At 43.5% G+C, this 12,389-nt stretch overlaps 1 protein-coding gene across 1 annotated transcript; it reads right to left on the bottom strand.

Moving 5' to 3' along the window:
- Positions 1-10,214: 10,214 nt before the first annotated feature.
- Positions 10,215-10,616, bottom strand: LOC130980891 (uncharacterized). Its single transcript, XM_057904535.1, has one exon. The coding sequence runs from the start codon at positions 10,614-10,616 to the stop codon at positions 10,215-10,217; it is 402 nt and encodes a 133-aa protein (XP_057760518.1).
- Between the last annotated feature and the right edge of the window lie 1,773 nt (positions 10,617-12,389).

Genomic DNA, 12,389 nt, shown 5'->3' with positions numbered 1-12,389 from the left:
ATCTCAAAATAATCCATGAACTTATACTCGAGTTTCAAAGTGATTCCTGAAATTAATAATCACTTAAATTCGTCTTCGAAATTGCCCTCCAAAACTCATAGTAGTCCCCAAAATAATTTTCATACATCCTTGCCATTAAAAAAACTAAATTAGACTAAAATGCCGTCATTTTGTATTTATACACAAAAAACCCTTAATCCCCAACACGACATCTTTTTTTGTATTTATAAAAAAAATATAATCCCCAATTATCTTCACCAATTCTCTTCTTCACATTGTTCTTCTTCTTCAATTTCATAGTAGCAACAACAACATCATCATAACCAGCAAAAATTACAGAGTTAAGAAAACCAACAATCACAAAAGATCACACAAAAAAATCAGCAACAATAAAAAAAATCAATTAACCTAAATAGCAAATATCATCAATCAACCTAAATAGTAACAATCACAAAAAACTAGCAATAATTATTGAATAAAAAATAACAAAAAATTCAATCATAGCAGCTACATTAAAACAGGATCAGCAGCAACAGGAACAATCACCTAAAATATTAAAAAATAATGATTAAATAACTAAAAAATTAAAAAAATTCACTTTGACCGCAGAGAAAAGAAGAAGGATGCAGAGAGACACTAAGAGAAGACAAGAGAAGAGCGCAGACGGCTACGAGTAGAGAAGAACAAAATGTTGCTGCTATTGTTGAGCAGTTGGTGGGCCTTGGAGTCGCCGACGAGTGTGGTGCACTTGAGAGCGATGACGGTGACGACGGAGGAGTGGATGTGGTTGACGGAACGCTTAAAAACAGTGAAAAAGTGTGAAATCTGGACAGCGTGATTGGAGAGCACCTCGATCTCGTAGTAGTGAAGGAAAGTAGATTGGAAAATGTGAAAGACTAGGTTGGGGGAGGGGGGAGGGGGGAGCGGCACGGCACCAAGATGGAAGTCAGCAAAAGGCAACGACAAAGAGAGTTGAGGAAAGTTTGCCTCTGCTATTGTGAGTGAGAGAGTAGTATTGAGTGTGACAAAATAAAATTGAAGAGGGAGACTCAAAAGGATTTTTTTTAAGTACAAAACAACGTCGTTTCAGTCCTCTCTAATGGTAAGGATGGATGGAAATTATTTTAGACATTAATATGAGTCTCAAAGGACAATTTTAGAGACGAATATGAATAATTATTAATTTTAGAAATCACTTTAAGACTCGAGTACAAGTCCAAAAATTATTTTAAGATTTAACTCTATTTATTTTATTTAAATAATTTTTCATCATTCATATTCGAATCGAGAAAATTAAAAAAGAGACGTACCTACTAATCTAATGTTAATTAAATTAGGGATTATTTTTTGTTTGCCGTGTTTTCTTACTAAGAGAAAAAGGTAATAGATAAATTAGTTGATCAGCTCACTTATTTATTTAAATAAATATCGAAAATTTAAAATTAATTTTTAGTCTGTTAAATTAAAAATATCATAAAAAACAAAAAAAATCTTAAAAGTCAAATTTATTTTAAGACTAAAATAAATAAGTTTATATTGTGTACACATACATTAGTATAAATATACTATAATATTTCTTATATTGAAATAATATTTATAAGTTTCAAACACATCTGTACAGAATGCTTCTGATACGATCTAGGAGGAGGATCGGGAACTTGCGGGTCGACTCAGATGTTGGATTGTCCAGATGGAGAGGAGGGGAGGTACCTGCAAAGACACTCCGACGCTCAAGTCAGAATAGATCTAAGAGGTGAAAGTATGAGGAATGAATGAATACCTGAGGGGACTTGGGTCCTCTATTTATAGGTGATGATGGTTATCTTATCTTTATCTTATCTGGCTAAGATAAGAGGAACGTTTGAATTCGAAAGTTAGTTAGTACTCTAGGGGCCGGTTCAGGGCCTTTCTAGAGAGATGAAACGGGTTGGCCCGAGAACCCGGGTGCGGGCTCGGTCACGGGTCCGGGATTCGTGGGCCGGATCCGTAACAGTTGCCCCCGTAGCGGGAGAGCGAGTAAGGTCGGTTTGTCGCTAAGAGTTTGAGACGTTTCTTACTGTCTCCGGTGCTGGTCGAGTGTTCGTTTGGCGACGAGGTCGGTTTCTCGATTTCGTTTTGGTAAAAGATTCGTTTTGACCGTATTTTGGTTTTGACGTGACCTTTCCGTGCCTGCTGCGCCTGTTTGAGTCCTTTGAGGCGTAATTGATTAGTTTGCTTTTCCGAGGGGGCATTTATTGTGGGGGGGGGGATTTTCTCTCTTTTGCCCCCGTGAGTTTTTATTGTGCCCAGGGTTAGTTGTGTCTTTTTGCTCTTCTTTTTGAAACCGTTTCGCTTCGGTTTTTATTTCCCTCGTTCGTTTTTTCTTTTCAAAAGGAACTTCTTCATTTTCTGATAAACTCCTTGGTGGTTTTTGCTCTCTGGTGTCGCTCCTGCTTCTTCTTTGTTTTCCTGTTTTCTTTCAGACTTTCTTCTAATTCACCAGGTTGGTATTTTTTGCCTTTTCTTTTCATACTTGTTTGTGCATGCCTGTTCTGTTTTGTTTTGTTTTGCTGTGTTTGGTGTTTTTGTTGAGTTTGGGGAAGGGGCTGAGCACCGCCGTTTTCTACTTTGATTGTAGTGGTGTTTAGGTTTTTAACTTTGATATTGTGTAGAGTTGGTAGGCTGATGGTGGTGCTTCTCCCTGTTTTAGGTATGCAGCGTCGGAGAAATGAGGGTGTGGGTGCCCCAGTAGCCCCTTCCAGGGGCGTTCCCAATCGCTATGGTTGGGTGACCAGCGATGTATGGGGTGTTCCGTCGCGGATGACGGAGGGTGATCTCCAACGGCTCCGCGATCAGGGGGCAATTTGTGGTGGTGGTGAAGAGGAGGGGCGATACGAGCTCGTGCTCCCTGATGCCGACGAGCGTGTTTGCTATTTGAACCTCCGTTCACCCACCGTGCCGGACTGGATGTGGGTTTATGAATCCATGTTTACTCGGCTTGGTGTGCGGTTCCCATTTTCGCCATTTGTTCAGGGTTTACTTAGTCGGTGTTCTGTGGCACCGTCTCAGCTTCACCCGAACAGCTGGGCGGCCGTTCGGTGTTTTGAGTTGGTGTGCCAGTATCTCGATCTCCCGGCTTCGGTTCCCGTTTTCCTTTTTCTTTTCTTGTGCACTCTTCCGACTAAGGAGGGGAAGCACAAGAAAGGATATATGTCTTTCCATGCTCAGCCTCATCGCCGGATCTTTGGGTTGTTTGAGGATTCGTTTCATGGGTTTAAATGGGAGTACTTTAAGGTGCGTCCCGTTCGGGGGCACCACCCGTTTTGGCTTACCTTGGAGGGCGAGCGCCGGTTTCCGACATACTGGAACTTTGGTGCCGGGCCGTCGGTCTTGACTAAGATCTCCTATGATGATTTGTCTCGGGAGGATAAGGATATTGCCAAAGTTTTGTGCATTTGTTTGGTGAACGCCCGTTGAATCCTCGAGACGTTATGGGGGATCCCGAGGCTTGTCGGACATATATTGGTGTGTTTCTCTTTTTTTTTTTTTTGACTCCTCTCTTGTTTTTCTTTTAGTTGAGATGGCTGGCGGGTTGACTACTTTGGCAAGGTTGAAGGCAGCGTTGGTTCGGGAGGAGGGGTCGTCGTCTCCTTCTACTCCTGTTCTGACCCCGGCCGTGGATTCTTAGGCTATTCCTCAGGAGGTGGTTCCTTCGGGGGCGCCTACTGGCGTTGAAGTTCCGCCCGGGTCGCCTGAGGTCGTTGTGTTGACGGCTGCCGAGGCTTCTCGGAAGAGGAGTAGGACGGAGGAGCCGGGAAGTGAGACTTTTGAGGAAGAGGGCTTGATTCCTAGTGTGATGGACCGACGTTTCGATGCTACGGGTTTTATTGATCAGCACTTAATGCCCGGAACGGAGTCGTTTTTTGATGGCTGTGATGTCTCGTTCCAGGCTGAGTCGGTTTATCGTGCCCTTCTTCGCTCTGCCGTGGTTGTTCGGAAGGCTGAGCCCGTGATGGCCCAAGTGGGCTTGTTGGAAAAGAAACTTCGGCAGGCCCAGGTGACAAATGAATTTTTGTTGGTATAGAATTTATCAAGTGATCAATCGTAGTATAGTCTAAACCAACGCGAAATCCATCATCAAACAAATCTACAATCTATATCCGAGAGTATTAAGCTCCCGAGTCGTTCTCCCTTGGAATTGCCAAAGTATGCATCTTATTGATTTAGTAAGCCTTGGTTGAGTTCTTTGAAGGTTTTAGCAAGTAATGAGAAACAAACAATCAATTATCAAAGGGACTTGACTTAGGGTTGGTATTGGAAATTCTATCCTCATAGCTCATTCAACGTTGACAACTATTAGGCCTTGCTTCATTTAGTTATCCCCTAAGTATAGAGGGAAATCAAATGAAAACAATCAACTTGAGTCACAAGTCCTAGCTTCACCTTAGGGGAATCTAGCTTTAGTGCTCTCCAAGTCAATTGGCAATCCTTAACTCTTAATCAACTATTGAGATGACTATTCAATTCCTCCCAATATCCAAACCCTATGCCAAGCACAAAAATTCTACTCCATAGCTAGTGTTGACATTTTATCAAACATGTAATGAGCAAAAAGGAAAGTCATGGTGAGATGAAGAGAAAAGTGAAATTAGAAATATAGTAACACAAGGAATTAGCAACAAGTATCAAGGAACAACAATGAGAATCAAAATCTCAAAATATCAATGGAATCCAAAAATCATAGAATTGAATCCTAGAACTAAGGAATGTCAACAATTACAACTACACTTGAAATTGGAAGGGAAAACCTATTACATGAGCAAAGTGAAATGAAAGTTGCAATGGATCTCACCAAGGAATGGGTTAAAATCCAGAATTTTGATGAGGAAGAACCCTAGTAAAAGCTTGAGAGAAGTTGATGAATCCTAGAGAGAAGTTGGAGTTTCTCTCTCTAAAAATGTAACTAACTAAAAATATCTCCCAAAACTAGAAAAAATGAACTAACTCCTCAACCCTTGCCCCCTTGGTCCTCTTAAGTCCTTTCCCGCCAAAGCACTCCTCAAAAGTTAGGATCTCTAACCAATTCCACGCTTAAGTCACGTGACTTTTAAAAAGTCATTTTCGAACATCGGCGCGTACGCGCAAGGTACGCGTGCGCGCCCTGGATGCGGCTCTGGAGTATGCGCGGAAGCGGAGTGTACGCGTACGCGTCCATGAGGATCCTGGCTTAGTCGCTACTTAAGCCGGCTCGTGGCTTGGCTCTTAGTCCCGGCTTCACATTGCTCTCATCCGCGCGGGCGCGTCAGGTGCGCGCACGCGCTCATGCGGAAATTCCCAAAGCTCAATTCTCATGCTTCCTTCCTTTGCACCTGTCTTCCTTCTCTTTTCCTGTCCATTCCTACCCTATATTCTGAAACCACTTAGCACACAAGTCACGGCATCGAATGGCATCAAGAGACGATTAGAAATGTATCTATTTTAGTGCAAAATAAGCATGTTTTCATTCATGAGACAAAGCTAGGAAAGGAATGCAAATCCTTGTATTTTCATGCAGAAAGTGTGTGAAATCGTTGATAAACCCTTTTGAAATTAGCACAAGATAAACCCTCAAAATGGGGTTTGTCAACCTCCCCACACTTAGATTCTAGCATGTCCTCATGCTTAGGAAGATGCAAAGAAACACAGAAGACCGAGGAGTCACAAACGTATAGGACTCATGAAATGCAACCTACTTATATGCATGCAACTACGACTAATGCTGTTATCTACTTGGTTGGGAACGAATCAGCTTCCTTATGACATATGCAAGCACATGGGACACGATGGTGGTCAATGCATAGGAATTGCCAATTTTTAAGTATCAAATGCAATATACACAATTTTTGCATGAGGAATGCTCGCGAGAGCCGGGAATCAAAGGATTGAGCATCGAACCCTCATCGGAAGTGTTTGCACTCTAGTCACTCGGTGTTTGGGGTTGATTAACTCAATTCTCCCCTAATCATGCTTTCCAATATTTGTTCTTCATCTAACAATCAACAATTATCCAATGCATGCATACAATTATCATGAGGTCTTTCCTTAGGTTGTAATGGGGTTAGGGTCAAGGTAGGATCATATATGGCTAGTGGACTTGGGATTTGAATCTTTGATTAACTTAAACTTCCCCATCTAACCTATATAATGACCTATACAATTGAATACTAACCTAACTACCCATTCCTCACTTTTCCACATACTCATGTATTTTCCATCCACTTCACAATACTTATGCATTGATCTTGTTTGAACTTTACTTTGGGGCATTTTGTCCCCTTTATTGCTTTTCTTTTTCTTTCTTTTCTATATTATTTTATTTTATTATATTTTTTTTCTTTTTTTTTTTCACTTTTATTTCTTTTTCTTGTCATTCTTTTCTCTCTCTTTTTTTCTTTCAAACTTTACACAAGAGCATCAATGCATAAGGTCTATACATTTAGTCAATACATGAGCATGTACCCAATTCCCCAATATAGAAATACAAAACACAATCACCCTTTTATCCCGACCAACGTCCTAAAGTCTTCCCACTCTTGGATGGCACTCACATTCACTAGCCTAAGCCAATCAAAGATCCAAATAAAGGACAGTCATTGTTTTCCGCTTTAAGGCTTGTAATGTGCTAAAATAAGAATAAGTGGGTTAAGCGTAGGCTCAAAGTTGGCTAACAAGGGGGAATAAAAGGTAAGGCTATTTGGGTAAGTGAGCTAATAAAATGATGGCCTCAATCATATAAATGCATGAATGCACAAAACAATGGATATAAAGAATCAAACAAATCAAGGATTACAATCATAGGAAGAGAATAATGCACACAAGAAAGGAAATAAATGGTTATAAAATGTAACCACACCATTAGGCTCAAGTCTCACAAGCTTGTGTTCTTAACTCAAACCCATGTTCCAAGATATAATTCTTCATGCAATTTTGGCATCAAAGCATTTAAAATTTTTGCACTGTCCCATGGTTGCCCCAAAGTATTGGTTTCCTAAGAAAGAATTTCATTGTCCAACCAAGTAAATTTATCATGCAAATGGTGCTAACTACGACCTAATCATGCAACCTATCCTAATTTATTCAGATGTTACCTACGGAGATCGGTCGGCCGACCTCCCCACACTTAAAACTTAGCACGGTCCTCCGTGCTATAGGTTAGGCGCAGTGGTTGGTCGAGCTCCGAGTTTCCCACATCTCCGATGTCAAAGCTCTCGCCGCTTGAAGTTGCGATGGATGTGGAGATATCGGGTTCCTCCATAGATGGGGTGACTACGCTTAGAAGTTTCTTCACATGAGCATAGCGGCGTTGGTTACGCCGCTCATAACGGTCCAATTTCTTGTGAAGGTCCTCAAGGCGTTGGGCGGTCGATTTCTGTGATGTAGATGAAGTGGTGGTGTTGCGAGTCGGTGTGGCTAGTTCGGTGTCCTTGGGGGCTTCCGGAGGCTTGAGGCATCTCTTGGTCGGAATTATATCACCCTCGACCGAAATTGAGGTTCTCCTATCTCTAGCCTCCCGGTTGACGCCGGCTTTTGCAACTAGTTCGGTCACCAAAGCGGGGAATGGTAGATTCCCTTTTGCATGAATGCGCACCATGGATTGGCGGATGATACGCGAAATATTGACCGGCTTCTCGGTTAAGATACACCATATCAATAAGGCCAACTCGGCGGTGATAGATGACCCATGTGTACTTGGGAGCACATAGTGAGCCAGAATTTGGGCCCATGCCGTGGCTTCTTGAGTGAGGTGGCAGACATCTAAACCCTTGGGTCTTTGCTTTATGGTCCCTCGGATCCAATATGCGTCGGGTAAAGCAATGACGCGAAGGATCGCGCTCCAATCGAATGCACGGTCATCACATGTAGCCAAAGCTTCTTCGTAGGCGTCGTATACATCCGTTGATGGTTCAATCCCAAGGACTTCTTGGATTGTTTCCACTGTGACCGACACTTGCTTTCGGCGCACAAATATTGATGTGAGAAGGGGAGAGTGGTAGTTGGAGTAGAATTCCACTACCCATGAGAGATTGGCCTCCTTTGGTTGCCTCAAGAGGAACCTCCATTGTCTCCGGTCAATGTGTGGCATGATAAGCGGATGGAGGTGAGCCGGTAAGACTAGGAGGGGTTTCGGATGGTAATTTCTTTCAATCATTCTTGAGTAAACAAGTTCGCAATAACGGTTGGGAAACTTGTTCGAATCCTTAGGAGGGTTATCCTTCTCTAGAACATCAACGAGGCCCTTAGTTTTCTTTAAGAGTGGCTTGGCCGTTAGGTCGTGGTGTGCTTTATTGGAGACTTGCTTCTTGGGGGCTTTCCCTTTGTTTCTTTTGATCACCATCCTATGAGAACAAGGAAAGGGAAAACATCAAACCCAAATGAATGGAAGTAAGTGCGAATATGCAATGAAAAGTTATGCCATAGAATATGGGTATCATTGTCACATGACAGCTGCAACATGTAACTATGATAACATGAGAAAAGTAAGGCAAATCATTGTCATATGGTGCAAGGGCAATTTAAGCATGCAAGTAAAGGAGCATGAGAAGCACATACCCTTAAGGACCATAAATAGAAAGCAAGCTAAGAAAATGAGGATGCGCTTAAAAGTGGTAAGATGAGAGGCAATTTAGTCAAAGTGGGCTCAAAAGTCAAGTATGCCTTTCATCGAACACTTGGTGTGCATCCTGTTGTAGTGTGTGAATACAAGATGGTGAGAGCAATGTAATAGTTCACAATCCACTAAGAGTGATTACAGTGCACAGTAATAGTAGGAAAAGCAAGCAACACAACTCATCTACCAATGCAAGTGAAATGGAAACCTAAATGCTCATGAAGAGTTAAGTTGAGGGGTAGAGAGAAAAGGAAAAGAAGAGAAAAGAAAAACAAAAACCTCTTAAAGAAGTAACTAAAGTGAAAGAAGAAAGAAGCTAAGTAAAAGAGGTTGAAACTGAATGAGTGAGAGCCACAAGATATGGTGGCTTAGTATGTTACCTTGTGAGATGATGAGGAAAATGGGAGGTGAGGTTGTGGTGTGGGTTGATGGGGAGTGGTAGAGAAGGTAGAGGGTGGTAGAGTGAAGTGTAGAAGAGGGAATGGAGGGGTTAGGGTGAGAAATGGGTGTGCCTCTTTTTTCAAATTGGATGTGTAGTAAAGGGTATGAGAAGGGGGAAAATATGAAGTGAAAGTGGAGGGTGAGTGTGCCCCTTTTTGTTTTGGGCGCCGGTCATCCGCGCGTGCGCGCACAGTGCGCGCTCACGCAGTGAGACGAGGTGGAGAGGGACGCGCGCGCGGTTTGCGCGAGCGCGCCCATGAGCTTGGGCTGGGGGCACAAGGGAGGCACAGGGTTGGCACAACTCTCTGATATATGTACCAGAAGTTGCTGCAGGACCTTCGGCGCGCACGCGCACAGTGCGCGCACGCGTCAGCGTGGTTGCGCCCCAGGCATGGGAGGGGCCCAGAGGGGGCTCAACTCTCTGTGAAATGGCTCAGAGAGGAGTGCAGGATCATAGGGTGCGCACGCGGCTATGGCGCCCGCGCGTGTGTTGAGCTTGTAGTGTAAGGACGCGTGCGCGCCAAGTGCGCGTACGCGGCAGAGGTTTTTGGGCCTGTGGCGTGGGATAGGCCTGAGAGTGGCCTAACTCTCTGGAATATGTACCAAGGGTGCAGCGGGGCAATCGGCGCAGACGCGCATAGCACGCTTGCGCGTCAATTGGCAGACTTTGCCCAGGGGCGCGGACGCGCCATGTGCGCTTGCGCGCGAGCTTCCTGTGCTTCAGGCATGGTTCTGGCATGGTGTGGGCCTAACTCTCGGGTAAATGTATGGGGGCTATGTTTTGCGATCCACGCGTGCGTGCACGGTGCGCGTTCGCGTGGGTGACCTTCGAGTACCTTAAGGACGCGTACGCGCCAGGCGCGCGTACGCGCAGAGGGGGTTGTTTTTCCTAATTATGCATGTGTCTATACCACTTTTGACATTACAACCTCCCCTATCCACACAGCTGCGTAAGCACTAGATCAGGGCATTTTTCTTGGCACATCAGCAAAGAATTGAACAATTGATGGAGAGTTGACAATAAAATCTATCTAAGAAACATAAAGTCAAGTGTCTATGTACAAAGCTCAAAGGAAGATCTTACCATGGTGGGGTGTCTCCCACCTAGCACTTTTGTTTAACGTCCTTAAGTTGGACTTTCAGCAGCTCATGGTGCTTGTTCAAGAGTTGCATCCCTCAAGAGGAACACTTCAAATTCCTTGGAGTTCTTTCTTTGCTCACCATGATACAATTTAAGACGGTGCCCGTTTACCTTGAAGATGTCCGGGCTTGTTGGGTGGCGCAAGTGGTAGACCCCATAAGGTTCTACTTTCTCTACTTGGTAGGGTCCATCCCACCTTGATCTAAGCTTTCCGGGTAATAATCTCAACCTTGAATTGTAGAGAAGAACTAGGTCACCAGGTCGGAATTCTCTTCTCCTAATGTTCTTGTCATGGATGGCTTTCAACTTTTCCTTGTAGAGCCTAGCATTGTCGTAAGCTTCTAGTCTCAAACATTCCAATTCCGCCAATTGAAGCTTTCTCTCTATTCCGGCCCCACTCAAGTTCATATTGCACTCTTTACGGCCCAATAAGCTTTGTGTTCAATCTCCACCGGTAAGTGACATGCTTTACCATATACAAGCCGGAAGGGGCTCATGCCAATGGGTGTTTTGTAAGCCGTTCGATAGGCCCACAGTGCATCGGAGAGTTTGATGCTCCAATCTTTCCTATTCGGCTTTACAATTCTTTCCAACACATGCTTGATTTCCCGGTTAGAGACTTCGGCTTGGCCGTTTGTTTGAGGGTGGTAAGCCGTGGTGACTTTGTGGATGATGCCATATTTCCTCATGAGGCCGTCTATTTTTTTGTTGCAAAAGTGTGATCCTTGGTCACTTATGATTGCTCTTGGGGCTCCAAAACGGCAAATGATATTATTCCTCACAAAAGAATACACCACATTAGCGTCATCCGTTCGGGTGGGGATTGCCTCCACCCATTTTGACACATAATCGACGGCTAACAAGATGTAGAGAAAGCCATTGGAGTTTGGAAATGGTCCCATGAAGTCGATTCCCCATACGTCAAAGATTTCACAAAAAAGCATATTTTGTTGGGGGATTTCGTCCTTCTTGGAAATATCTCCAAACCTCATACATTGGGGGCAAGATTTGCAATAGAGAGAAGCATCTTTGAGAAGAGTTGGCCACTAAAATCCACAATCAAGGACCTTTCTTGCCGTTCTTTGGGGCCCATAGTGACCACCTCCTTCGGAAGCATGGCAAGCGTCCAAGATTGCTTGGAATTCGGTTTGAGGTATGCACCGTCGCACTATTTGGTCCGCTCCACACCTCCACAAATAGGGATCATCCCAAATATAGTATTTGGATTCGCTTTTCAGCTTATCCTTTTTGTTTTTGTCGAGATTGGGAGGAAGAGTGTGTGAAACCAAATAGTTTGCTATTGGGGCATACCAAGGAACCACTTCCGAGATTGCATGCAAGGCATCTAAAGGAAAGGAATCATTGATAGGAGTGGTGTCGCCTTTTGTGTGTTCGAGGCGACTTAAATGGTCCGCCACTAGGTTTTGGGACCCGCTCCTATCTTTGATTTCTAAGTCAAATTCTTGTAGTAAAAGCACCCAACGAATTAATCTCGGTTTTGATTCCTTTTTGGCCAACAAGTACTTTAGTGCCGCATGATCCGAGTACACTACAACCTTGGACCCAAGAAGATAGGCCCGGAACTTGTCCAAAGTAAAAACAATAGCTTGTAGTTCCTTTTCGGTAGTAGTGTAGTTGGATTGGGCTCCATCTAATGTTTTGGAAGCATAAGCTATGACATAGGGAATCTTACCTTCGCGTTGTGCTAACGCGGCTCCTATCGCATAATTTGAAGCATCACACATGATTTCAAAAGGTTGAGTCCAATTGGGGCCTCGCACTATAGGAGCTTGTGTCAATGCTACTTTGAGTTTGTCATATGCTTCCATACATTCCTTGCTCATCTCAAATTCGGTGTCTTTTTGTAGTAATCGAGATAGAGGTAAGGCCACCTTGCTAAAGTCCTTGATGAATCTCCGGTAGAATCCTGCATGTCCAAGAAAAGAACGGACTTCCCTCTCGGAGGAGGGGTAAGGTAAACTAGATATGACATTTATCTTTGCCGGATCTACGGAGATACCTTCTTTTGAGACTATGTGTCCCAAAACAATGCCTTGTTTGACCATGAAATGACATTTTTCAAAATTTAAAACAAGGTTTGTTTTGGTGCATCTCTCCAAGACTTTTTCAAGGTTATCCAAACAATGCTCAAATGAATCACCATACACACTGAAATCATCC

Source organism: Arachis stenosperma, chromosome 5 (assembly GCF_014773155.1).
Source record: "Arachis stenosperma cultivar V10309 chromosome 5, arast.V10309.gnm1.PFL2, whole genome shotgun sequence".
Lineage (NCBI taxonomy): Eukaryota > Viridiplantae > Streptophyta > Magnoliopsida > Fabales > Fabaceae > Arachis > Arachis stenosperma.
This window is presented reverse-complemented; position numbering and strand designations above follow the sequence as displayed.

Coding starts and splice junctions, on each gene's coding strand:
- LOC130980891 (XM_057904535.1), bottom strand. CDS start 10,616: ATGAACTTGAGTGGGGCCGGAATAGAGAGAAAGCTTCAATTGGCGGAA.